General features: G+C 44.9%; 1 protein-coding gene and 1 non-coding gene across 3 annotated transcripts; both read left to right on the top strand.

The window, feature by feature from the left end:
• Window positions 1–1,758: 1,758 nt before the first annotated feature.
• On the top strand, window positions 1,759–25,182 carry kcns2 (potassium voltage-gated channel modifier subfamily S member 2). Of its 2 annotated transcripts, XM_080195008.1 has the most exons (3): window positions 1,759–2,034; window positions 8,299–8,419; window positions 22,222–25,182. In XM_080195008.1, the coding sequence occupies exon 3, from the start codon at window positions 22,256–22,258 to the stop codon at window positions 23,702–23,704; it is 1,449 nt and encodes a 482-aa protein (XP_080051134.1). In that variant the 5' UTR covers window positions 1,759–2,034; window positions 8,299–8,419; window positions 22,222–22,255; the 3' UTR covers window positions 23,705–25,182. The 2 variants fall into 2 exon arrangements, with proteins under 2 accessions (XP_080051134.1, XP_080051135.1); XM_080195009.1 differs by lacking the exons at window positions 1,759–2,034; window positions 8,299–8,419 and adding an exon at window positions 18,771–18,834.
• LOC145347121 (U5 spliceosomal RNA) lies at window positions 12,764–12,881 on the top strand. Its single transcript, XR_013887778.1, has one exon. It is a non-coding gene; the product is annotated as a U5 spliceosomal RNA (small nuclear RNA).
• Window positions 25,183–27,932: the final 2,750 nt, after the last annotated feature.

The raw sequence follows: 27,932 nt of genomic DNA, 5'->3' as shown, positions 1-27,932 counted from the left end.
GCACCAACTCTCTGACAGAGAGTATTTTACCCAGACTGTCTCCCCCGCCCTATCCCTGTAATCCCATACATTTACCATGACTAATCCCATCTAACCTACACATCCTTGGGACATTAAAGGGCAATTTAGCACGGTCAATCACCTAACTGCACATCTTTGGACTGCAGGGGGAAACAGGAGCACCCGGAAGAAACCCACTCAGACACAAGGAGAATGTGCAGACTCCACACAGACTGTGACCCATGGCCAAAATTAATCACTGGAGCTGGGAGACAGCAGTGCTAACACTGTGCTGCCACTATGCCACCCCCTGATGATTTTCACCCACCCACTCACATCTCTGCCCAAGACACTCAAAACTCAACCTTCCTCTGGTAAACAAATTACTGAGTCCTGTTGAGGTGGACTTCTTCCAGCTAACCACAGGAGACCCAGGGACAGATTACAATAATTTATGTGTGATTAAAGCATGGAGGGAACAACCCCAGAGAAACTCTGGGGGAGCTTTTTCCCAGGGTGGAAGAGTCAATTACTAGGGGGCACAGGTTTAAGGTGCGAGGGGCAAGATTTAAAGGAGATGTACGAGGCAGATGTTTTACACAGAGAGTAGTGGGTGCCTGGAACTCATTGCCAGGGAGTTGGTGGAAGTGAGTACGATAGTGGCTATTAAGGGGTGTCTTGACAAATACATGAATAGGATGGGAAAAAAGGGATATGGTCCCCGGAAGGGTAGTGGGTTTCAGTTTAGTCGGGCAGCATGGTCGGTGCAGGCTTGGAGGGCCGAAGGGCCTGTTCCTGTGCTGTAATTTTCTTTGTTCTTTATTCTGATACAGCTCTCACAGCTCAAACAAAGTTCTAATACATCTCTCTGACATAGAGATCACAGGGGCAGCATTCTAATATTGCACTCAGCTCCAATACAGATACAGACTGCTCTACAGTTAGACAGTACGTAGAACATTGTTTTAAAATTCTGATCTTGTATAGGTTTATAATCAAAACTTTCACCCAAAAGCTTGTTTGGCATCTAGCTGAAAAATTGTCTACTTTTCTAAAAGGTAAACAACCTTGCTGGCACACTAGATACATCGATGACATTTTCTTCCTTTGGACCCATGGTGAACAATCACTGAAACAACTATATGATGACATCAACAAGTTCTATCCCACCATCAGACTCACCATGGACTACTCTCCGGAATCGGTTGCATTCTTGAACACACGCATCTCCATCAAGGACGGTCACCTCAGCACCTCACGGTACCACAAGCCCATGGATAACCTCACAATGCTACACTTCTCCAGCTTCCACCCTAAACACATTAAAGAAGCCATTCCCTACGGACAAGCCCTCCGTATACACAGGATCTGCTCAGATGAGGAGGATCACAACAGACACCTCCAGACACTGAAAGATGTCCTCATAAGAACAGGATATGGCATTCAATTCATCGATCAACAGTTCTGACGAGCCACAGCGAAAAACCGCACGAATCTCCTCAGAAGACAAACACGGGACATTGTGGACAGAGTACCCTTCATCGTCCAGTATTTCCCCAGGGCAGAGAAGCTGTGGCATCTTCTCCGGTGTCTTCAACATGTCATTGATGAAGACAAACATCTCGCCAAGGCCATTCCCACACCCCCACTTCTTGCCTTCAAACAATCGCACAACCTCAAACAGACTACTGTCCGCAGCAAACTACCCAGCCTTCAGGAGAACAGTGACCATGACACCACACAACCCTGCCACAGCAACCTCTGCAAGACATGCCAGATCATCAACCTGATGCTATCATCTCACATGAGAACACCATCCACCAGGTACACGGTACATACTCTTGTGACTCGGCCAATGTTGTCTACCTGATACGTTGCAGGAAAGGATGTCCCGAGGCATGGTACATCGGGGAGACCATGCAGACGCTACGATAACGGATGAATGAACATCGCTCGACAATTACCAGGCAAGACTGTTCCCTTCCTGTTGGCGAACACTTCAGCAGTCACAGGCACTCAGCCTCTGATCTTCAGGTAAGCATTCTCCAAGGTGGCCTTCATGACACACGACAGTGCAGAGTCGCTGAGCAGAAACTGATAGCCAAGTTCCACATACAAGGACGGCCTCAACCGGGATCTTGGGTTCATGTCACACTATTTATAACCCCCATGACTTGCAACATCTTACTTACTGTCCTGTCTGGAGACAATACACATCTCTTTAACCTATGCTTAATACTATCTCCACTCACATTGTCTACATCTTTAAGACTTGATTAGCTGTAATTCTAATCAGTGTTCTGTAAACTGAGTGTGTGCCCTGTTTGTGATCAGAACTCCCCACACACCTGACAAAGGGGCAAAGCCCTGAAAGCTAGTGGTGTTAGCTACCAAATAAATCTGTTGGACTTTAACCTGGTGTTGTGAGACTTCTTACAGCATTCTGCTGATGTCAGACTCTTGAGGTATTAGCATGCGATTTCACTCTATTGCAGGGGTGCCATATCTATCCATTTATGAATTCAGTTTATGAATTCACTCTTACATTCCTATAACTGACTATTCAGTTATAATCTTGTAATGTTTACTTCTCAGAGTGCTGAAAATCTCTATCTTCGCTCTGACGCAAATGGAACCCTCTCTCCTGTCTTTTCTCAGTGTCAGTGTCTCTGGACCACAGACATAGGCAATAGGAAAGTTCTTATTATTTTGTGTTTTCCTCCCCACAATCACTGGACTTTTAATCCATTTCATAAGCTTCAGGAGTTGTAAAACCTCATTAAAAATGTATATTTATAAACAAACCCAACAGACCTGGGCTGGGATTCTAATTGTCAAATTCACCTGAAAACTGGAGTAAATCACGTTGGTTTTTTTTCAGCTGGAGTTTCAAAGTGAATCTCCCACACTCTGTGCACTGCAGATAGCAATAATGCGAATCTCGATAAAAATCAGAGGGCAGAGCCGATTGCTGTGGATGAGGCCAGCAGCATAGCACTGATGGAGCCACTGTGGTTGCACTGATCTGTCAGTGCCGAAATCAGTGTATGTGCAGTGGACCTTGTCTGCTGGCCTCCCGGTCGCTGGACAGTTCAGTCGTTGGCCAGCCCATAGCACAGTGGTTAGCACGGCTGCCTCACAGCTCCAGGGACCTGGGTTCAATTCCTGGCTTGAGTCACTGTCTGTGTGGTTGTACGTTGTCCCCATATCTGTGTGGGTTTCCTCTGGGTGCTCCGGTTTCCTCCCACAGTCTGAAAGACGTGCTGGTTAGGTGCTTTGACCCGAACAGGCGCCGAAATGTGACAACTAACAGAATTTCACACTAACTTCATTGCCGTGTTAATGTAAACCTTACTTGTGACACTAATAAATAAACTTTGCTTTGCATTGCTTTTGCTAAGCTTTGCAATATCCACATTGACCTTGGGCAGGAATTTCCAGTTTTGGGGCGAATGTGGCTGGAAAATCCTGCCCAAGATCAATGGATCTTTGCATGGTCCATCCTCCCGCCGTTACGATTTCCCATTGAGGAAATTTCCACCCAGTGTGTTCATTTACAAATTACTGGATAGGCCACCTCCAGAGGATTGTGTCAAATTCTGCCCCATTTGAAGAATGGCCATGGTGAGTTATCAGAATGGTTCCAGGGCCAGGAGATTTCAGTTGTATGAAGAGACTGGAGAAGGTGGGATTGTTCTCCTTTGAGCAGAGATGGTTAAGGGGAGATTTACAAGATTCCGACATTACAGCTGGACTACTCTTCAGAAGTAGGTCATTGGCTGTGAAGTGCTTTAGACCGTCCAGTGGTCGTAAAAGGTGCTATATAAATGCAAGTCTTTCCTTCTAAAATTAGGAAAGATTTTTGCAGAGTATACAGGGTGGAGTTGTTTCCAGTGTGAGGAGGATCAGAGCCAGAGGACACCAACTTAAGGTAATTGGTAAAGAAACCATTGGGAAAATGGAGAATTTTTTTAAGACGACCTGAAAGGGAAACTGAAACGGATTCTGGGGGAACTTTCAAAAGGGAATTGGATAAATGCATGAAAATGGAAAATTTGGTGAAAGAGCAGGGGCAGTGTGACTAATTGACTGGTGGGCTGAAGGGCCTGTTCCTGTGCTGTACTGTTCTTTGTTCTTAATTGGTAACTCTTTTCAAAGAGCCCTCACAGGCACAATGGGCTGAATGGTCACCTTCTGTGGTGAATCTTTGTATGATTAGAATGAATAGAAAATCTGGTGGCCCAGTACGTAAAACTCTGCCTCTGAGCCAGCTGCTCCGGGTTGAAGTCCCACTCCAGGATCTGATGGTCAAGGAAGGTGTGTTCACAACTCAACCAAACAGGTTGAGCATCAGCCTGTGAAATACTTCCAACACACCATTGGCAGGCAGTAAGAGCAAGAGAGATTCCTAGTCAGCCATGTCATGGAAAGAAACCAGAGCCTTTACCATCACTATCCAATGCCCCATGCATGTTCCCACAGCAACTCAGACACTTTGCAGGGACTGGTTGGCTCGGTTGACTGGTTTGGATCAGAATGGTGGCAACTGTGCAAGTTTTGACCCCTGTTCCAGCTGGAATCTGCCTCCTGTGGTGGGGGTCATGGCACTGTGAGTTAGACCTGTCCCTGGGCACAGAACTGAAGAAGTAGTTTCAGAAGACCAATGAGACCATTGCGGATGTCACAACTTGTTTCCCCTTTATGAGAATTCCACAATAAACACTAACTCTCTCAGGTTCATAGAACTGGTTATAAAAGAGAAATGCACAAAGATACAAAAGAACTAAAGAAGATCACTTAAGCTGCCAGAATCTTTGAATCATTTAAGCATCTTAATATTATATTTTATTTGGAAGCATTACAGTCACCAATTCACCCAGCTAAGTTTAAGCTGAAACCCATTTGGCATCTGGAATATATATGAGGGCAATTCAATCTACTTATTGAAGTTCCTTCTCCAACACTTGGCCAAGGGAAATTAGTAGCAGGGAAACCTTGCAACAATCAGACTTGTAACTAGGCTTGTAATATACTACATGTTTTAACAGATTTTTCCAGTTAACCCAAAGGGGAAACACATTTTCAACGTGAAACGAGATAGTTGTCCAAAGCTTTGATTCTGATATCATGGAAGCTGTAAATGTTTAGCTCCCCAAATGACTGAGTTGAAAATGAGCCACACGGATCAGGAAAATTCCAAGTTTAATCCTCAAATCTGTCCTGAGTTTGCTGATCTAAGGCAGGGAGATTGTACGTCACCTCAGTTAACCCTGCCTCAGAGAGGAGAGCAATGAGACAGACTCCTCATCACCACATAGAGACGCTGACTTAAAAGGAGGTGCACATATTTTCTTTTGAATAATCTGCCAGTAATCACTGTCCAGCGATACACATACAGACATAAATGGCTATAACTATAAGATAGTCACTAATAAATCCAATGTGAAGAGACTCGGTCCTTCAGTGAGTGGTGAGAAGGTGGAACCCGTCACCCCAGGGAGATGAATATCTGTTTTTTAAAAGGGCAAGTTAGATGAGTACGTGAGGGAGAAAGGAATAGAAATAGGGTTAGATAATAGTTGGGTAGTAGGAGGATAAACGTTAACATGGTACGGTTGGGCTGAATGGCCAGAGTCCTAAACCGTTCCTTCAGTAGTGCCTACATCCTATGAAAGAATAAACTAGAGAAAACACAAAACCATTCAAAAAATCAGAATGGAGACAAAAGTTATGATCTGAAATTATTGAACTCAAATGAAATAATGAACTTTTGTCCTTGAATCTCTCCTTTCTTCTCTGGAGTTCCTTCAACTTTCAATTGCCTAAAACCTGTGACATTTTGATCTGTTATAGGTCTGATGAAAGATTATTAACTCTGTTACTCGGTACCTACTGAGTCCTTTGAGCATTTTCTGCTTTTACTAATCATAGAGTTTACAGCTCAGAAAGAGGCCATTCAGCCCATCATGTCTGTGCTGGCCATCAAGCACATGTCAATGTACTGAAATGCAGAAGTTCTACCTTCCCTTCCTGTGGTGTGCTCGTTGGTGCAATTGTGAATTCTGAACTCAGCTTCCATTTTTACCATTGATCTTCCCCACCATCCTGGCAATATTGTGGGTGTTCATTTCATTTCATCTTTGGAAGACGTCGGTTAATTTGTTGCCACCGTTTTTTAACACAAGTTATGATTCACAACAGTAAAGATTGTAAGGAAAGGTTTTCTCGTTCCATATTCATCTTTGGTTAGCTGTTTAAATGCAGCTAATCTTTTGTTCGGGATCTGGGTCACTCTACCTGAAGTGTTGATTAGATAAATAATTCTAAAGAGCGTTGACCAGATACTCGAGGATGGGGGAGGCAAGTGTGGTAGTGGAATTTAAATACAAAACTAGGGAAGTCATGTTGGGAGTTGTACAGGACTTTGGTGAGGCCACAGCTGGAGTACTATGTGTCGTGCTGATATTATAGGAAGGAGGTGATTGCACTGGAGGGGATGCAGAGCAGATTCGCCAGGATGCTGCCTGGGATGGAGTGTTTAAGTTATGAAGAGAGGTTGGATAGGCTTGGGTTGTTTCTGTTGGAGCAGAGAAGACTGAGGCAGGGATGTGGCCTGATTGAGGTGTACAAGATTATGAGGGACATGGACAGAGTGGATAAGGAGCAGCTGTTCCCCTTAGTTGAAGGGTCAGCCATGAGAGGACATAACTTCAAGGTGAGTTTTAGGGGGCATGAGGTTTAGGGGGGATGTGAGGAAAATCTTTTTGACCCAGAGGGTGGTAGCAGTCTGGAATGTGCTGTCTGGGAAGGTGGTGGAGGTCAGGTGTTTCACACGTGTTGGTGCAGACCCAATGGGCCAAAGGGCCTCTTCTATATTGTATATGCTGTGACGAAATATAATTGCTCTTCCAAATTACCCCCTTCTATGCTGTACCTTTCTCTGATTCTACTATCCAGAGGAAAATGTGGCCCTAGGTTAATTAAATTCAGGACAGTCTTTTGTGAACCTGGACAGTCTCCACCTATCTCAATTTTCATCATTTATATTGTCAGAGGAACAAATTGTAGACTCATGGAAATGTGCACAATAGAAGGAGGCTATTGGGCTTGTCATGCCTGTGCTAGCTCCCTGAAAGAATAGTCATGCTTTGTCCTCGAGTCCCACTTTTTGTCCATAACCATGTTATCCACAAAGATCAGCCTTAAAAATTCTTCATGGAATCAGCTTCCCATACTATGCCAATTAACCTGTTCCAGATCCCAACAATTCCTGGAGTGAAGACATTTCTCCTCATCTCCCCTCAAGTTCTTTTGTAGCAATTTTAGGAAAAGGTGATTTGAACACCTTGTTGATCATTTTAACCTTGCCCATTTGTAATAGGAAAAAGCTACATAAAATGGAACCACCAATGAACAGTGGCAGCAGTGTGTCAAATCTACAAGATGCACTGTAGTAAGACTCCTGAGACAGCACCTTCAAAACCTGCAACTCGTACCATCTAGAAGGACAAGGGCAGCAGATACATGGGAACGCTGCCACTTGCAAGTTTCCCTTACCATCCTATCATCACTGTGGGTGTACCTACACTGCGTGAACTGCAGTGGTTCAGGAAAGTAGTTCACCACCACCTTCTCAAGGGCAATTAGGGATGGACAACAAATGCTAAACTAGCCAGCGGCCCTCACACCCCATGAACAAATTTTTAAAAATGAGGCAATTCAATAAAACTAAAGAGTAACAAAGAGCCGGCACAGAAGTCATGGGCCAAATGGCCTCCTTCAGTGCGGTATCATTCTCAGATTTCATGCTTCCACTTCTGTGGGCCAGCAATGACTAGACTGCACTTCAGTATAATAAAGCATAAGCTTATCATAGTTAACAGATGTGTGGCGCACATCTGTCTTTTCACCACATTGCACGCTGTTGCTTTCAATACTTGTGATATCAATAACACATCGAGATATACTGAGTTGAAGCAGCCATCAATTGATTTCTAATCTCTAGTTCATGGTCTGTGAGATTTCTCATCTTGAGTTCTGAGACTTGGTTTAAGCAGCACCATATCTATTCATGAAACTGTGGTTCAAAAAATGTATTCATAATTCATTCATCTTACAATTAACTATTTGTTTTTTTTAACAGCCTATAAGGGGTCAGTTTTAATTTGCTGACTCAAGGTTGACAGGGTTACAATTCTGAAATGGGATCTTTAATTGTATGGCCTGTTAACTCTGCCTCTACATTGCCTCATGCCCTTTTGACTATTACTGGATGCTTAAAGCTCCTGTTTGTTTCAGCTGGTAGGATCCTTTCATTACAGTTCTACCCGGGACCCAGACTTCCAACTGAGGGCAAATCTGATCAGAGCCCCCTCCCTCTGACCAGCTCTCCACTAACACTGGTGAAGAACCCATCAAGGTAGGTATGAAGAGGTAAAATGCTCTCTGGGACCCAAGATGAATAATCTGGATCCCTGTCACCATAACCTCCCTTCCCTCTGCAATTGCAACACCCAACTCATCACTCTCTTCCCCTCAATCCCGAACACACCCTGCTACTGGGCCCCTGGATATTGGGTCTTGAATCAGGCAGCCCAGTAGGTAGGCAGTTTGCCAATGATATTTAAGTAAGGACAGGTCTTCACAAGGTTCCTTCTTCTCCACAGTTCAGTACATAGAGAGTTGGGGGTGAGGGAGGAGGGACAGGTTGGTGGAAGGACAATGATGGAGTGAGTTACACTTTTCAACACCGATAAAATGCCGTGTTTGAGCCTCTCCAGTCAGGTTGCTACTACAATACAGAATCTGTTCGTATCAAAGCCACACCCTTTGTGACTGTGACAAAAGTAAACTTTCTCTCCTTGTCCTTCTCAGCCAGTCTGAAGCCTTTTCACACAATTCCATGCCCTCCTCCTCCAACAGCTCACCAGAGCAGCTTGCAGCTGGTTCCAAACCTTATCTATTAACTGGAGCCAGAGAATCTCTTGCAGTGTTTTCTCTTCCTGCTCACATACTGTTAGGTCTGGTGTTTCCCGAGGGTTGTCCTTTGCCCGCTTGTCTGCTATTTCTCACCTACGTGCTGCCCCTTGGTGTGGGCTGAGAGTTACTTTTCAAAAGTACATTGGTGACACACAGCTCTAGCTCACCATCACTTTAGGATGGAGAAGAGGAGAAATCACTCCGTTCAAAGGGTTTGTGAACCTTTGGCATTCTGTACCTCAGCAGGTTGTGGATGCTCCGTTGTTGACTATATTTAAGGATGTGATAGACAGATTTTTGCTCCTTCGAGTAACGAAAAGCAATGGTGGAGCAGGCAGGAAAATGAAGACCAAGATTAGACATGATCAATAACAGGCTCAATAAGTCTACTACTGCTCCTATTTCTCATCTTCACATTGCTTCATTCCTTCATTGTTGCTAAATTATCAAGCTGCCTATCCAGCACTCAGTGTTGGATGAGCAGAAATTTCTTCCAGTTAAATATTTGGAAGCCCAGTTCCCTGTTCACTGACTCCATCCCTCTCCCTGACAAATGTCTGAGGCTGAACTAGGCTATTGGAAGCTTAGTGTCATTCCTGACCTCGAGATAAGTTTACATATCCAGCCCATCCAACCTCTTATTGTCACCTCCATTCACACCGTCACTGCATATCTGCTGTTTTTTCTTCCAGGTGGCTATTTCAGGCCACTCCTTGCTTGCCCTTCCATATTCTACCCTATATAAACTCATCCAAAGCTCTGCTGCCCATAACTCCTGACTCGCACTGAGTCCTGATTCACACCGAGTCCCTCTCATCTATTACTGACCTACCCAATTAAACAATGCCTCAGATTTAAAGTTCTCATCCTTGTTTTGAATTCATGACTTTACTCTTCCCTATCTCTGCCATCTCCTCCACCCTCACAACCCTCGGACATATCTGTATCCTCTCATCCTGCCCTTGAGCAACCCAAGTTTAATCTCTCCACCATTGGTGACCGAACCTTCAGATGCTGGGCTCCAAGCTCTGGATTTCCCCCTCTCTCTGCTTCTTAATGACACTCCTGAAAAGCCATCCCTTTGACCAAGTATCTATCCTAATATTTTCATATGTGACTCAGTGTCAAAGTGCTTCATAATGCTCCTGTAAAGCATTTCAAGACACTTCAATGCTCCAAAGCACTTTGGGCATTTTATTACGATAAGGATGCTATATAAATGGCAGTAGTTGTTATTCTACTGAGTGAGATATCTGCTAGCCGGTATAACCTTGCAGATTCTATCTTGTGTTGCTGTAGTTGACTCAACCTCAGGCTTCCTTTCTGTCAGTCCAGGTGACCTGTGTGTTCTCTCACTCACGTCCTGTATCTTCTCAAGACATCCTACATAAAAACATATAAATTTGGAGCAATAGACCACTCAGCCCCCCAAGCCTGCTCCACTTTTCAATAAGATCATGGCTGATGTTACTTCATCCCCACATTCCTGCCTAGCGATAATATTTCACTCCCTTCTTAATCAAGAACCTATCTCGTTCCTCTGGAACAATATTCAAAGACTCTGCCTCCACTGCCTTTTGAGAATGAGAGATCCAGAGACTCTCGATCCTCTGAGAAAAAACATTTCTTCTCATCTCCATCTTAAATGAGAAACCTCTTATTTTTAAACAGTGGCCCCTAGTTCTAGATTCTCCAACAAGAGGACACATCTGCTCCACATTCACCCTGTCAATACCCCTCAGGATCTGAAAGCTTTCCTCCATTCATCAGACAAAAATGTTCACATTTATGCCAGATTACATTATCTTCAACTGTCTCTCCGATACACCCAAACACCATCTTACACTGCACAGCGAGCATCCTTCCTCATTATTGCATCAATTTCCTCTTTAACCAGCAATGCAACTCAAACACCTTTTTATTCTGTCCTTCCCAAATACTGAATATCCCTGGATATTCAATTCCCATTCTTGGTCAGTCCGCAGCCATGTCTCTGTTATTCCAACAATATTATTCCCATTTACATCTATTTGTGCGATTAACTCATCACTTTATTGCGAATGTTCTGTGCGTTAAGGCACAAAGCCTTAAGGCTTGTCTTTTTAACATTTATTGTGCCGTTGCCATTATTTTTCACTCTGGCCATGTTTGATTCTAGCCCTTGGTTTCTTTGCCTATCACTTCTCTTATTCCCCTTTCTGTCTTTTGTTCATATCCTTATTTTCCCCTCCTCTGACTCTCTGTATAGGTTCCCATCTCCCCTCCATTTTAGCTTAAGCCCTCCCTAACCATTCTAGCAAATACTCCTCCTATCCAGGTGTAACCCACCCAGTTTGTACTGGTTCCACCTTTCCCAGAACCAGTCCCAATGTCCCTAGAATCCTGTCCCTGGCACCATCTTTCTAGGCATACATTCATCTGATATATCCTGCTATCTCTGCTCTGACTAGCATGTTACACCAGTGTCAATCCTGAGATCATTCCCTTCGAGGCACTACTTTTAAACTTACTCCCTAACTATCTATATTCTGCTTTAGGATCCCATCCCTTTTTATCTATGTTATTTGTGCCAATGTGTACCACGACCACTGGCTGTACACCCTCCCTTTCCAGAATGTTCTACAGCCGCTCTGATACATAAGAACATAAGAACTAGGAGCAGGGGTAGGCCATCTGGCCCTACGAGCCTGCTCCGCCATTAACTACAATCATGGCTGATCTTTTCACAGACTCATCCTTGATCCAAGCACCAGGGAGGCAACGTACTGTCCTGGAATCTCGTTTGCGGTCACAGAAATGCCTATCTACTGTCTTGCATTTGAATCCCCTATAACTATTGGATTCCCACACTTTTTACTCCTCTCCCATGCAGCAGGGCGAACCATGGTACAACAAATTTCGTTGAGAGGCAATTCCCCCAAAAATATCCCAAGTATTATATCTGTTCTGCAGGGGAATGGCCACCATGTGATTCCTGCACTGCCTGCCTAGTCCTCTTGCTCTACCTGGTGGTGACCCATTCTCTCCCTACCTGTGTATTCTTAACGTACAGTGTGACCGCCTTGCTATGCATGCTAGCCACAATACTCAATTTTTTCAGCCATGTGACTTCAATTTAAAGAGGGTAAAATCCAGTAACATGACACAAGAACAGTGTCCCCAGCCACTGCGCAGCTCTGAAACGTGATCTTCCAGCTGCAGCCAGAGACAGTTCCTGTACATATGCTGGCCCTGGGTACTGGAATGTTCTCAGTTTCCCACAGAGAGCAGGAAGAGCACACCACAGCTTTAGCTCTCCCGCCACAACATGTAAAAAAATAAAACCTTCTGCAAGGTACTTATAATCAAATAATATCAATGACTCTAGGGCCTTTCTTATCTGCTCCTTGTTACTATAGAATATAGCCCTCAGAAACAATAAACCACAAAAAAAGACTTTACAAACTATGAGCAATGAAAGTAGTAAATATCTACCCAATCATACTCATCCAATCAACTACTTCCACATGTCCCAAAACACCTTTGAATCCTGACGTCATCTCAGGAGTTCCAGCTCAGATTTAGGAGGCAAATGATAAGTTTTCCTTTATAAGACCATAAGACATTTGAGCAGAAATAGGTCATTGGCCCTTCAAAGCTGATCCACCATTAAATTACATCATGTCTGCTCTGAAATGATACTCTCGAATACCACTTTCCCACCTTATTCCCCATAACCTGCGATTCCCTTACTGATTAAAAATCTATCTATCTCAGCCTTGAACACATTTAACAACTTAACAGTATGCTCTGGTTTCTGTTCAGATTGTGTAAATCTTTCGCCTTTTACTAAAGATTTCCATGGAGAGAAGCACTTAACCCAGCCACTACAAACCTCTGAAAGGAAAAAGTCCTCCTTATCTCCACCTTAAATGGATAATCCCTTATTCTGGGATTACACCATCTAGTTCTAGACACTCCCAAAAAGGGGAACAACTTAAATGCATTTACCCTGCCAAACTCCCAAGAATCCTCTATGTCTCAAAAAGGTCACCTCTCATTCTACTGAACTCCAATGAGAACAAGCCCAACCTACTTAATCTCTCCACATAAGAAATTTCCTCCATACCCAAATCAACCTTCTCTGGACTGCCTCCATGCCAGTGTATGTTTCTTTAGATAAGGGGCCCAAAACTGTTCACACTATTCCAAGTATGGTCTAATTAGTGCCTTGTATAGGTTTAGCAAGCCTTCCCTATTTTTATACCCCATTCCCTTTGAAATAAAGGCCAACATTCCCTTTGCTTTCCCTGACTCTCATGCTAGCTTTTTGTAATTTATGCACGATGACCCTCAAATCCCTCTGTGCTGCAGCTTTCTGTAGTCTTTCTGCATTTAAATAATATTCAGCTCCTTTATTCTCCCTACCAAAAGGGCGTAACTTCACATTTCCCCCCATTCCATCTGCCAAGTTTTTTGCCCGCTCATTTAACCAGCCTATCTCTGAAGACTCTGTGTGTTGACTGCAAGAGGAATTGAGTACAAGAACAAAGATGTGTTACTACAACAGTACAGGGTGGCACGGAGGCACAGTCGTTAGCATGTCTGCCTCACAGAGCCAGGGACCCAGGTTCGATTCCTGGCTTGGGTCACTGCGCCAAGTTTGCACATTGTTACCGGGTGCTCCAGTTTCCCCCCCACAGTCCAAAGATGTGCAGGTTAGATGGATTGGCCATGCTAAATTGCCCCTTCGTGTCAGGGTGACTAGCTAGGGTAAATGTGTTAGGGGGATAGGGCCTGGGTGGGACTGTGGTTGGTGCAGAGCCAATGGGCTGAATGGCCTCCTTCTACACTGTATGGATTCTATGGCCTTGGTGAGGCCACACCTGCAGTACTGTATGCAATTTTGGTTTATTTGCCTAGAAAGGATATACTTGTTATAGAGAAAGCGCTTCTGAGATGGCAGAATTGTTGTATGAGGGCAGATTGGGTTGACTGTGCCTGTGTGCACTGGAATTTAGAAGAATGTGAGGGCATCTCACTGAAACAGATAAAATTCTGACAGGGTTGGACAGATTGGATGCAGGGATAAAGTTTATTTATTATTCACAAGTAGGCTTACATTAACACTGCAATAAACTTACTGTGAAAATCCCCTAATTGCCACACTCCGGCGCCTGTTCGGGTACACTGAGGGAGAACTTAGCATGGCCAATGCACCCTAACCAGTATGTCTTTTGGAGTGTGAGAGGAAACTGGAGCACCCAGTGAAAACACACACAGACAAGGGGAGAATGTGCAAATTCCACTCAGACAGTACCCGAGGCTGGGATTGAACCTGGCGCTGTGAGGTAACAGTGCTAACCACTGTGCCATCATGCCACTTTGGCCATGGAGGTCTATAACAAGGGATCATGGTCTTAGGAATCAGGGTAGGACATTTAGGACTAAAATGAGAAGAAAGTTTATCACTCAGAGGGTGATGAGCCTGTGGAATTATCCAGCACAGAAGGCTGTGGAGGTCTAGACTCTAAAAGTGCCAAAGGATATGCGGAGAGAATGAGAGTATGACATTGAGATGGAGGATCAGTCATGATCATATCGAATGGTGAAACAGACTCGAAGGGCCAAATGGCCTATTTCTGCCTCTATTTTCTATGTTTTTATCACATCACTATTTAACAAGATCTATATTTTGGAACAAATAGTCTGTGGCCAGCATTGAGCGAGACCAGTTCATAAGTTTTGATAGTTAACTTATAGGATATGGCAACATAGAGGTTATGTTACTGAGCAAGTAAGAACTATGTAATTCCTAGGAAGATAAATCTGCCATTCTTACTCAGTCTGGCCTACATGTGACTCCAGGCTCATAGATTGGTTGGCTTGGCAAGTTACTCAGTTGTATTAGTAATATTACTGCTAGGCTATTAATCAGAAACTCAGCTAATGTTCTGGGGATCTGGGTTCAAATCCCACTACGGCAGATGGTGGAATTTGAATTTAATAAAAATTATCTGGAATTAAAAATCTACAGATGACCACGAAACCATTCTTGATTGTTGGAAAAAACCCATCTGGTTCACTAATGGCCTTTCAGGAAGAAAATCTGCTGTCCTTACCTGGTCTGGCCTACTTGTGACTCCAGAGCCACAGCAATGTGGTTGACTCTCAACTGTCCTGTGGAATGGCCTAGGAAGCCACTCAGTTCAAGCGACACTCATGTCCCATGAATGAATGAATAAAAAAATTGTATTCAAGAAGCCAGCTCACCATCACGTTCCCAGTGGCAATTAGGGGTGGACAATGCATGTTGGCCTAGCCAGCAAGTCTCACATTTTGCGCATGAATTTTAAAAAAACTCATTCGAAAGCTGGCATAACAGAATCTGGAACTGTCCTTACTTTCAAATTACCCTTGAGTAGTGGCAATTTATCCTAAATGACTCATTTTAAATTCAAATTGATTCACAATAGAAGACAGCAGATGCAGGGAAAGGTCAACTGAGTGCTGTCACCAAGGTAAAAGAGTGAGTTTCATACATTGTTGACAAATGGTGAGGAGGCTAAAGGGGCATTCCTGGAGATACAATGCTAATCTGTTCCTGGCAGCCCAAAGCGTATGGTGTGCAGCAGATGCTTCTCCTCATCCCATTTGACTCAGCCTCCAGAGAGTTCGGAGCCAATCTCTTGCTGTTTGTCTCCGTCAGTTTAAACATCATCTATCCTCATTTGATTGCAAAGCGATTTTGTGTTAGTGAAAAGGAAAGTGATCTATAATCTGGTACTCTTTATAGCTTACACATAGGTGGAGTTTCCTTTTCATTGAGTGAAACAGTTTTATAGGAAGAATAAAGCAGATTTGTGATTTTAAAAACTTTATTGGTAAAAAGATCTTTAGAAATCCCAAGATTGAATTTTGGATTATTTTGCCTCCAGGTGTACAAAGTTTTGCGAGGCATGTCACTGCCTGCCCAATTGTTCAGACACACTTGTATATGTTTAGGTTTGAAGAAATGTTACTCTCTAACCTGCTGGGAGGGAGAGCTGGTAATGGAGTGAAGGGTGGGGTAGGGGGTGTGCAGAATTAAAGATATCTGGGACCTGAGCCAATGAAGGGACCCACAGGTCTGGCTCCTTAACCAATTAGATTGAAGGATGGGAATTTAAAAAGAGGGATGAGGGAGAAGGAAAGTGAATGAATTTGAGTCAAATCAAATACAGGAAGAGAAATAAAAGGAGGAAAAGAAAGATTGGGTTAACAGAGACAAAGAAAAAGGGATAGAAGGGTAAAGTTTAAAAAAATGTCAATCTCCCAAAACAATTTACAATCCAAAGTAAGGAGAAGACATACAAGAAAAACTCTGGAAAATCTCAGCAGGACTGACAGCATCTATGGGAAGAGAATAGGGGCAACTTTTCGAGTCTGGATGCAAAGAAAATTGGAATATTTATACTGTGACGATGGGAGGGGGCAGGGGGCTGTAATAGAACAAGGATGAAGAAAACTGAGAAAGATGCTATAAGTATCCATTAAGTGATCAAAATGTGTGAATGGCAGATTAAAGGTACAGACAATTAAGGCAGTTGGCCTGAAAGGTAGGGGGTGGGGCAAGAGCAGGAGTGGAGAAGTGGAAAAATGGTAATGAGAAAGAAGGATGATAAAAATGGTCGAATGAGATGAAAAGAAGAAACAGAATGAAATAAATTAAATGGAAATGGGGTGAAGGTGGAGGAGGGAGTTCATCTTCTGAAGTTGTTGAACTCAGTGTTCAATCTGGAAAGAAGTGCCCAATCAGAAAATGAAGTCCTTTTACCTCCAGTTTGCATTGGGGTTCACTAGAGTATTGCAGAAGGTCAAGGACGGACATGTAGACAGGAGAGCAGGGTGGTGTGTTGAAGTGGCAAGGTCACCACCCCACTTCGTGAACCTCAACTCTATTCTTTCTCCAACCTGTGGGGAGAGAATAGAGCCAGCATTTGACTCTAGATGACCCTTTGTCAGAGTGTCACTCAAGTGTTGTTATTGTCCTAAGTCACTGGGCCAGTAGTTATGTTGTCTGGCCATTTAGACTCAGAACATTGGCTCCATTCTCTCCCCAGAGATGCTGCTGAGATTTTCCAGCATTTTCTGTTTTTGTTTCAGATGCCAGCATCCACAGTATTTTGTTTTAGATAAGGATGGCAGATTTCCTTCCCTAAAGGACATTAGTGGGTTTTTCCAACAATTGACAATGGTTTCATGGTCATCAGTAGATTCTTAATTCCAGATTTTTTTTTAAATTGAATTCAATTCCACCATGGCAGGATTTGTACCCAAGTCCCCAGAATATTAGCTCAGTTTCTGGATTAATAGTTTAGTGATAATACTACTAGGCTATTGTTGCCTCTTTTAGGTGTGACTTTGCTTTATGACTGGAAAGAGATCAACTACATAGCAAAAAACTAGATACCAGGATGGGTTTTTCCAAGTCTCCATTGTAAACTGAAAGATCAATGGAACTGCAGAGAAACAAAGTAAAAACCCAATCTCCCATCACTATCAATAGTTGGGTTTTTCCACAGTGACTTATTAATGTTCGCTGTCATTACCCCTCTGAAACTAACCCCAACTTCAGGATCAAGCTCACGGAGAGATTAAAGCACAATTCCTGAAGTTGTGTTGTGTCTCAGGGCTTCTGTAAAAACAAAATACTGCAGATTCAGCGTGTGGGGAAGAGTGCACCGCATGTAGCCAGGAATGAAGAATCTTAATGACAGAAAAATTTGGATTGGTTGAGGCTCATTTTCTTTGAATCACAGGAGGCTGAGGGAGATTTGATTGAGATTTGTAAAATTAGGAAGTGTCAAGAGGGCGTAGAAGTCCTAACTCCCCTAACAGAGAGGTCGGAGGACCCGAGGAAGCAGAGATTTAAATTCATTGGACAAATAAGGATGGGGAGGGAGGGAGGGTGAACAAATAACAAGGAAGGTTACAGCACAGGAACAGGCCCTCCAAGCCTGCACCGACCATGCTGCCCAACTGAACTAAAACCCCCTACCCTTCCGGGGACCATATCCCTCTATTCCCAGTCTATTTGTGTATTTTTCAAGATGCCCCTTATATCATATCTCCTTCCACCACCTCCCGCAGCAGCGAATTCCAGGCACCCATCACTCTGTGTAAAAAAAAACCTTGCCTCGTACATCTCCTTTAAACCTTGCCCCTCACATCTTAAACATATGCCCCATGGCAATTGACTTTTCCAAGTCTGAGGTACTGCGGGTGGTGGGTGCCTGGAACTCACTGCTGACTGACTACCACTCTGTCCATGCCTCTCATAATCTTGTAGATTTCCATCAGGTCACACCTTCATTCCAGTCAGAACAAACCAAGTTTCTCCAACCTCTCCTCACAGCTAATGCCCTCCATACCAGGCAACATCCTGGGTAAATCTTTTCTGTACCCTCTCCAAAAGCCTCCTTTGGGGGGTGGGGGGGATTGAAGTTTTTTTTCACTCACAGAGGATAGTTCTGGAACTCTGCCTGATAAGGAGGGTGACGAAGACCTCCGTCACATTCAAAACAACGCTTGGAAAATGCTTCTGAAATGCCCCCAGTGGAGGGGCTGGGGTAAGGCGCTGCGGGCTGAATGGTCTCTCTGTGCGCCAGGTGAATCTATGGTACATGTCAGCAGGAGCACTCTGGTTCAAACAGACAGGTATTCACACAGTTACATGAAATGTGGGGTTAAGTGCTTGATGCTTCCTGGTCGGTTCGGCGTGTGAGAGTCTGGGAGAGACTGGGGCAGAGTATTTAAGGCTGGGACAGAATAAATAAACCATTTCGATGAGACACGGCGGAAAGTGGAGCTGCCCTGAGCTGCTGACTTGTGTTTGTGAGTATTGAGCTGTCTTCCCCACTGAGACTGTGATAAAAATATTCCTCTTCAAGACCTGAACCCACTTGTTCAACATCAGGTTATATAATTGTGAGCGAGGAATAATTCCAGTTTAATGTGTTTGTGCTTTGGAGATGTCTCAATGCTGGGTCCCCCCCCTCTGAACTGCTCCCTACCCCAGCAGCTCCGAGTCCGGGGCTGGCTTTGAAGGAGGGGTGAAATTCTGACCGGATCCAAACTGGGAGTCAGCGTAAAAGCCCCGGGCTGAGAGAGCGCAATCCTGAACGAAAAAGGGTCAGGTCAGAGAAACGAGCAGTGAGAGGGGCTGGTGGAGAGAGAGAGAGAATAACCGGAGCAGGAATCCCCCCGCCCCCAGTTATCTGAAATATACAGAGAGGCGAGCAGACAACAGAGAGCATTCCAGGCAGAGAGCAGTGATTCTGAAGGTGCAGGGCGAGACAGTGAGAGAGGATGAGGGGGAGAGGGGGAGTGATTAGAGTGTGTGTGTGTGAGAGAGAGAGAGGAGGTGGGGGTGAGAGAGTGTGTCTGAGAAAGGGGGGAATGAGAAACTGTCTTTGAGAGAGGGGTGTGGAAGAATGTGTGTGAGAAAGGGAATGAGAGTGTATAAGAGAAAGGGGGAATGGGAGAGTGTGAGAGAGGAAATGAGTGTGTGTTTGAGAGAGGAGAGAGGGAATGAGAGAATAGGGGGTGTGAGAGAGAGGGAATGAGACTGGGTGAGAGAGGGAATGACAGAGAGAAAATAGAGAGTGTGAGAGAGAAGAAATGAGAGAATGAGAATGAGGGTGGCATGGTGGCACAGGGGTTAGCACTGCTGCTTCACAGCGCCCAGGGACCCGGTTTGATTCCCAGCTTGGGCCATGATCTGTGTGAAGTCTGCAAGTTCTTCCTGTGGCTGTGTGGGTTTCCTCTGGGTGCTCCAGTTTCCTCCTACGGTCCAAAAATGTTCGGGTGAGGTGGATTGGCTATGCTAAATTGACCCTTAGTGTCAGGGGGACTAGCAGGGTAAATGAATGAGGTTATGGGAATAGGGCATAGGTGGGATTGTGATTGGTGCAGACTCAATGGGCTGAATGGCCTCCTTTTGCACTATAGGGATTCTATGATTCTATGAATGGGAGAGAGTGTATGTGGGAAAGGGAATGGGAAAATGAGTGTGTGTGAGCGAGGGAATGAGAGAGTGCATGAGGGAAAGGGAATGAAAGAGGATGTGTGTGAGACAGTGAATGAAATGAAGGGAAATGGGAGTGTCAGAGAGAGGGAATAAGACCGTTTGAGAGGGAGAATGGGAGAGAGTGAGAGAAGGCCTGAGGGTGACTGTGTGTGAGAAGGAATGAGAGAAAGATTGCATGAGAGAGAGGGAATGGGAGACAGTGTGTGAGAGAGAATGGGAGAGAGAGTGTGTGAGAGAGAAGGAATGAAAGAAGGTATGCAAGAGAAAGTGGGGGAATGAGTGATAGCGTGTGTCTGAGTGGAGAAATTAGAGAGAATGCATGAAAAGGGGATGAGAGAGAATGTGAGAGAGAGAAAAAGTGTGTGTGAGAGAGGGGGAAATGAGAGAGGGAGAGAAAGAGGGTGAGAGGGAGAGAATGAGAGAGTGCATGTGAGAGAGGGAGGATGAGTGTGAGAGAGGGGGGATGAGAGGGAGAGGGTGTGTTAGAAAGAGGAAGTGAGAGTGCATGTGAGAGAATGCAGTAGAGAGTTTGAGAGAGCACAAATGAAAATGAGAGAGAGAGAAGGGGAATGAGAGGGTTTGTGTGTGAGAGAGTGAATGAGAGAATATGTGAGAGGGAATGAGAGAGAATGTATGTGTGAGGGAGAGGGGGAATGAAAGAGAGTGAGTGTGAGAGAAAGGGAATGAGAGAGGGAGAAGGAGAATCAGACAAAATAAGAGGAAGAGTGTGTGTGAGAGAGAGGGCATGAGAGTATGTGAGAGAATGAGAGTGTGAAAGAGGAAATGTGAGAAAATGCGTACATGCATATTGAAGAGAGGAAAATGAGAAAAAGAGTGAATGTGTGAGAGAGAAAATGAGACCATGTGTGGGAGAGGGGATGAGAGAGAATTGGTTTGTGTGAGACAGAGGGGGTGAGGGAGTGCACGTGAGGGAGAAGAGGAATGAGAGAGTATGGAAAAGAGAGAATGAGATAATCTGTGTGTGAGAGGAAATAAGAGAGTTTCAATCTGGAGTCACTGATCCAGATCCTGGAGTTTTAACCCATGGTCCCTAAGCCAAATCTCAGATTCTCAGATCCAGATGCCAGACTTTGAAATTGGAGTCACTAATCTGGATCCCATGTTTGAACCCAGAGTCTCAGATCTGGATCCCAAGGTTTAACCTGGAGTCAGTGATCGGGATCCTAGACTCAGATCCTAGCGTTTGAACCCAGCGTCTCTAACGTGGATGCCGGACTTTGAACCTGGAGTCTCCAATCCAGATCTAGTTCTGCCGCTGCTGCCATTTTACGAAGTCAGTTTTTGCCGTCGTGGCTTTATTGGAAATTCCAGATGGGAGGTTCTGCTCTGGGATTTGTCCCACTTTCTGGAGGAAGTTAAAAAGTTTCCCAGAAATTGAGAAACCTGGATCGGGAGTGAACCGGGTTCTGTCCCGCTCTCCCTGCCTTTTACTCTGGATTTTAGATGGTGAAAATGTAACAAATATTCATGTTTCCCCCACATTCCTCTTCCCCAATTCTCCCCTCACCCGACTCCCCTGTCTCCCTTTCACCCCCTCTCCCCCTCTCATCTCTCAGCCTCCCCATTCTCCCCTTCCCATTCTCCCATCCTCCAACTCTCCCCCTCTCCATCTCTTCCTCCTTTTCATCTCTCCCCTCCCCAACTCACCCCTCCTCCAGTTCTCTCCGTCCCCCACTCGCCCCTCCTATTCTCCCCCTCCCCCGCTCGCCCCTCCTATTCTCCCCCTCCCCCGCTCACCCCTCCTCCAGTTCTCTCCGTCCCCCACTCGCCCCTCCTATTCTCCCCCTCCCCCGCTCGCCCCTCCTATTCTCCCCCTCCCCCGCTCGCCCCTTCTCCAGTTCTCTCCCTCCCCCGCTCGCCCCTCCTCCAGTTCTCTCCCTCCCCCGCTCGCCCCTCCTCCAGTTCTCTCCCTCCCCCGCTCGCCCCTCCTCCAGTTCTCTCCCTCCCCCGCTCGCCCCTCCTCCAGTTCTCTCCCTCCCCCGCTCGCCCCTCCTCCAGATCTCCCCCTCCCCCGCTCGCCCCTCCTCCAGTTCTCTCCCTCCCCCGCTCGCCCCTCCTCCAGATCTCCCCCTCCCCCACTTCCCCCTGCTTCAATTCCCCCCGCACTAGGTTCCCATTTGTCAGTTGAGGTAACTGGTTCACTGTGACTGTATTTTCTCTGTGTGTTTCAGGGCGGTATTTCATCCTCTCGCCTGAGCTCTCAGTATGACTGGTCCAGTGCAGGAAGTCCAATGTGGCGAGCAGAGAGAGCAGGTGCTGGGTGACGGTGAGATTTGTGTCAATGTTGGAGGTTTGAAGAGGAGGCTGAGGTACCAGACCCTGTCGCGATTTCCCGAAACCCGGCTGGCCAAGTTGCTGTGGTGCCGCACCACCGAGTCCATCCTCCAGCTCTGCGACGATTACGATGACCGCGAGAAGGAATTTTACTTCGATCGGAACCCTGGCCTTTTCCCTCACATCCTCAACTTCTACCGGACAGGCCGGCTCCAGGCTGTCGGCAGGCTCTGCATCTTCTCCTTCAGCCAGGAGATTGAGTACTGGGGCATCAGCCAATTCTTCATCGAGCCCTCCGGTTCTGGGGCCACTTTCCAGACCGTGGGAATGGGAGGTGACCAGGACGAGGGCGAGGATACGAGTAGTGACCAGGGCAGCACCACCTCCTCATTTGATGAGGTCTTAACCTTCTACAAGGACGCCTCCAAGTACGACAGCCAGGTCTTGGGCAACTGCCGGAGACGTCTTTGGTTGATGTCAGAAAACCCAGGGTACAACATTGCGAGTAGATGTTACAGCGCTCTGTCCATAATGATGGTCTTAGGCTCCATTGCCACCATGTGTTTGAACAGCATGGCTGAATTCCGACTAGTGGACAGTCAGGGTAACAGCAGAGACGATCCCCGCTTTGAGATTGCCGAACACTTTTGCATTGCCTGGTTTACCTTTGAGCTGCTGGCCAGGTTGCTGGTCTCGCCTAGTTTGAGGCAGTTCTTCAAGCGGCCCTTAAATCTCATTGACCTGATGTCCTTTTTGCCTTTTTACCTGACCTTGCTGGTGAACCTGGCCATCGACAGCAGTCCCGCCTTGGCCAACCTGGGTCGTGTGGCGCAGGTACTCAGGCTGATGAGAATATTCCGGGTCCTCAAGCTGGCTCGCCACTCCACAGGCTTGAGGTCATTGGGAGCCACCCTAAAGCACAGCTACAGAGAGGTGGGACTGCTCTTACTCTACCTCTCGGTCGGGGTCTCCGTCTTCTCTGTCGTAGCCTACACCATTGAGAAAGAAGAGAATTCTGGTTTGACCACCATTCCCTCTTGCTGGTGGTGGGCTACCGTCAGCATGACCACGGTGGGCTACGGGGATGTGGTACCTGTTAGTATTGGGGGCAAACTGACAGCCTCTGCCTGTATTCTAGCCGGGATCCTGGTGGTCGTGCTCCCCATCACCCTCATCTTCAACAAATTCTCACACTTCTACCGGCGCCAAAAGAATTTAGAGAACGCCATGAGGAGCTGCGAATTTGACGAGCGTCTGGCCGAACTGCCTTTGCTTAATCTCCGTGACTACTACGCAGGTAGAATGAAGTCCCTGATGGCCAGTCTGAATAACATGAACAGAGGTACACCCAGCGAACACAGTGTGAACTCAGTACATTGAATACTGCCTGAACCATCGAGTGGGGTGTAAATATACGCAGAACCTCCCAAGATAACAACATACAACAGAGCGAGTAATCACAAATCAAACACTGCATTTAATACACATTAGAGCCAGTATCCTCAGCCCAAACTATTTTAACACAGTTGTCATTGACAGAACAAAACCATGCACTAACCTGGCAACTTTAATGCAGTGAAATGTCTCGGGATGCTTCACAAGGGGGGCGCGGTTATCAGACAAAATTTGACATTGAGCCACATAAGGTGATAATTCGAGCAGATGAGCAAAAACTTGGTCAAAGAGGGAGGTCTTAAGCATCATCTTAATGGGGGAAAGTGAGGCAAAGAGACAGAAGGTTCAGGCTGTTGTGGAACGACTTAAGTGGGGGATGCACAAGAGGCCAGGATAGGAGGAAAGCGAATATCCAGTGATTACAGAAATGGGGAGCAAGGAGACATTGGAGGAATTTGAACACAACGATGAGGACTTGTAATGAGGCTTTGCTGGGAGTTTGCTCTTAAGTTGATGCGTACCCTATTGAAACTATTAATTCCAAGGCTTTTGAGATCCTAGTTTCATTATGCTGTACTGTGATGCATAAAATTATAGGTGATCTGACCATTTAATGCTCTGAAAAGCACTCCCCAGGCAATAATGGAGTACTATTTAAAATATCATTTTATAAATAATTCCAATGTAACTCACATACACTGAAATGCTCTTGGCTACCAGATAGAACTGTCCAGATTACTGAATATGTCCAAATAGTAACACCCTTCTCTTCTTTGAAACTGTGCCCTGGGATCTTCTATGTCTACTTGAGATGGCTGGCAGGACCTTGTTTTAATGCCCCATCCAAAAAGACAGCACCATATTACGCCAGAGCATCAGCCAAGGCTGTTGCACCAAGTTTCTGGATTGGGACTTGAACCTGCAACTCCTGACTGAATGGGCTGAATGGCCTCTTTCTGTGCTTTAACCATTCTATGATCCTTTGATCCTAAGGGCAAAGTGCTGCTAGCCACTGAGTGATAGCTGGTGCTTGGGAAATTGGATGTCTCTCCCTACCATAATGTTCTAAATTGTACAGCAGACTCGAAGTGTGCTACTGTAAGTACTCTGTAAAAATGTCTTCACTGCTGAAATGCATAATGAACAGTGCTTTAATATAGAAAGAAAATAACCTTTACTCATTCATCATGAGAAAATCAAAATCAGTCTGACTCTGTCAAACAGAGGAGAGTGGGTTTAGTATTCCTCACTGAACCTATATCTGTTGCTGTTTTTGTTGTGCAGTTTGATTTATTTGTGGAAAAGTATGCATGTCAAACTCTGAACTTTAAACTGCATGAACTGCCTGGAAGGTGTGTTACTGAAAATGCTGTAGATCCTTGCTGCTAATGTTCTATCCAAACTATAGACTATGAATCTTTTGAAACAGCTGTCCAGAACTTTTTCACCATACATCACAGACAAATCTGGTCTTCCACAGGAATTTTAATAAAGAATGCATTGACCAAAAGCTAAACATGTTGTTTCATTTCACCCCGTTTTATGCATTACCAATTTGTCCCTGCGTTTGGTATACTTTTTCTCTTTTGAAATTAATTTTTGAACTAAAAAAATCATATTTAACTGGAGAAACGAAGACTGGCTTCTTCTGATGGCTTCAAGAAATATAACAAGGTGTATCAACTAGAAGGTCACATTCACTGTGCCCTAACTCTAATCCAAAAGGCTGTTAATAATGCACACTATATCCAGAAGATGCAAAAACAAATCACCAAAATTAATCAAGCCATGAGAGGGGACATCAGGAGGGAGGCAGAAATGTGGGGTTGAGGTTACAATCAGATCAGCAATGATCTTACTGAATAGCTGAGTAGGCTCGAGACACCAAGTGGCTTACTTCTGTTCCTAATTTCCATGTATGTTGGGATTTTGTTATCTAGAAAAGAGAAGACGGAGGAGTGTCCTAAAATTATGAAAGGTTTGAACAGTTTAGATGTCAAGAGGATTTTCTGTTTGCAGCCAACACCAGCACTGGGGGATATAGATACATGATAGATGATAGTTTATAATATATCCAACAGGGAATTCAGAAGAAACTTCTTCACTCAAAGAGGGAGTGAGAGTGTGGAACTCACTACCGCAAGGAGTGGAAGAGGTGAACAACATGGCTGCACATATGAGGAAGTTGGGTAAACTCACGGGGCAGGAAGCAATGGAAGGATAAAGTGATGGGGTCAGACGGAGCAGGGTGGGAGAAAGGTCATGGGGAGCATAAAAGACAGCCTGGGCTATCTGGGCTGTACGGCTTGTTTCTGTCCTGTAAATACTTAGTGAGACCATATACATTTCAAAGGGGAATCACACCTGGTTCTGACTCAATAGCTGGAAATACAAATATAAATGTTGGAATGGGGCAAGAATGTGATTTCTCCATGATTCAATAAATTCCTATTACTCATTGTCTAGGAAACTGCACAAAGAAACCTTGCAAATTGTGGACCCATCATGTTCTTATAAGAGTAATTAGATTGAAATGGACAAGTTTACTTTGCCTCTATGCTTTAGTGGATGGGAGCTATGACAGATGCCATTTTATTTCTTTATTCTTTCATGTGGGCATCACTGGCAAGGATAGCATTTGTTGCTCATTCCTAATTGCCCTTAAAATGAGTGACTTGCTAGCCATTTCAGAGGGCAGTTAAGAGTAAACCACATCGCTGTGGGTCTGCAGTTACATATAGGCCAGACCAGATAAGGGTGGCAGAGGGATTAGTAAACCAGATGAGTTTTTACAACAATCGACAATACTGGCCATTACTGAGACGATCTTTTTCAATTCCAGATTTTATTAATTGACTTTGAATTCTGCCATCTGCCTTGATGGGGTTTGAACCCTCGGGTCGCCAGAGTGTTAGTTTGTGCTCTGAAGTACCAGTCCAGCGATATTAACACAAGCCAGCACCTTTCCTTTACACAAAGCCAACAGCGGAACAGCCCATCTCCCATTGCGGAATATCAATTTCTATATTTCCACTTCCATCTGAACCTCGCCCACAGTTTCTCAGTACTTAAATAACAGAGAGAGCCATTAGCCTCACTATTATTTTGGCAGAAGTGTCTGGGTTGATATATTTCTCAGTATTTGTGTGCTATCAATTGTCATTCAAGAGAACTGGAAATGTTTTTTTGGAATGGCATCTATTGGTAAAAAACAAATCACATCAATCATCCCTACATGTACTCATCCCTTTTTCTGTGGGTGAAATTAAATGGTCTACACTCGGGATGAGATGTGACAGGCAAACACAAAAATCACAAGAATGCCCACGAGCATAATAAAGCGATTATCCATTTTAATAAGATGCAGCCCCAGGGAGAACTTAACAATTGTTTCAAAAACGTGGGACATGCTCCATGAATGAGAGAGCACGTTCGTTTTGCAAAAGTCGCTTTTATTCAGACATACTACACACATGACAAATTCTCAGTGATCTAATTAGGTCACAGCAGCAGATAATATAATTCTGTGTAATATTTATTAGTGGCATTAATATAGATGAGAAGCGTGTTTTACATATTCATGGAAAGCAAATATTAATATCTGCTTCACCTGCTACTGTTCTGCAAAAAATTAATCAGATTCAAATATGACATATAATTCAGAGAACAGGAACAGGCCATTTGGCCCTCTCTACTGCTGTTTATGCTCATATGAGCCTACCTCCATTTAACCCAGCCAATATAACCTTCACTTTCTTTCTCCCTCATGTACTTATCTGGCTCACCCTTCCACATTATCAGTCTTTGCTGCTTCACTTGACAACTAATTCCGCTGTGGCCAAACAGGCCACCTAAGATGTGCTTTGCAACAGCATTCTGGGATAATTGGACGAGCACTGAAACGGACAGGCTGCAGCCTCAAAAGAAATTGGACGGAGATAAAGAGCTGGAATACACAGGATATGGGCCACCTCCAGGACAAAGGCCACTTTCTGGTCACATTGGGTTGTTTTCCAGACATAGAGGCGACATAACCTTTATTTTGGAGGGAAGTATGTGACCTACGTGTGTCCAGCACCTACAAGCATGGCCACACCCAGAGATAGGTGTGGCAGCACCCGATTGAACTCGATCAATCTGGATGATTGCGTCCTGATCAATTGATTGGCAATGGCCAAAAAGGGCACGAAAATCAATGAGGTATAAAAGGTGC

Source organism: Carcharhinus amblyrhynchos, chromosome 8 (assembly GCF_965287045.1).
Source record: "Carcharhinus amblyrhynchos chromosome 8, sCarAmb.v2.hapA, whole genome shotgun sequence".
NCBI lineage: Eukaryota > Metazoa > Chordata > Chondrichthyes > Carcharhiniformes > Carcharhinidae > Carcharhinus > Carcharhinus amblyrhynchos.
This window is presented reverse-complemented; position numbering and strand designations above follow the sequence as displayed.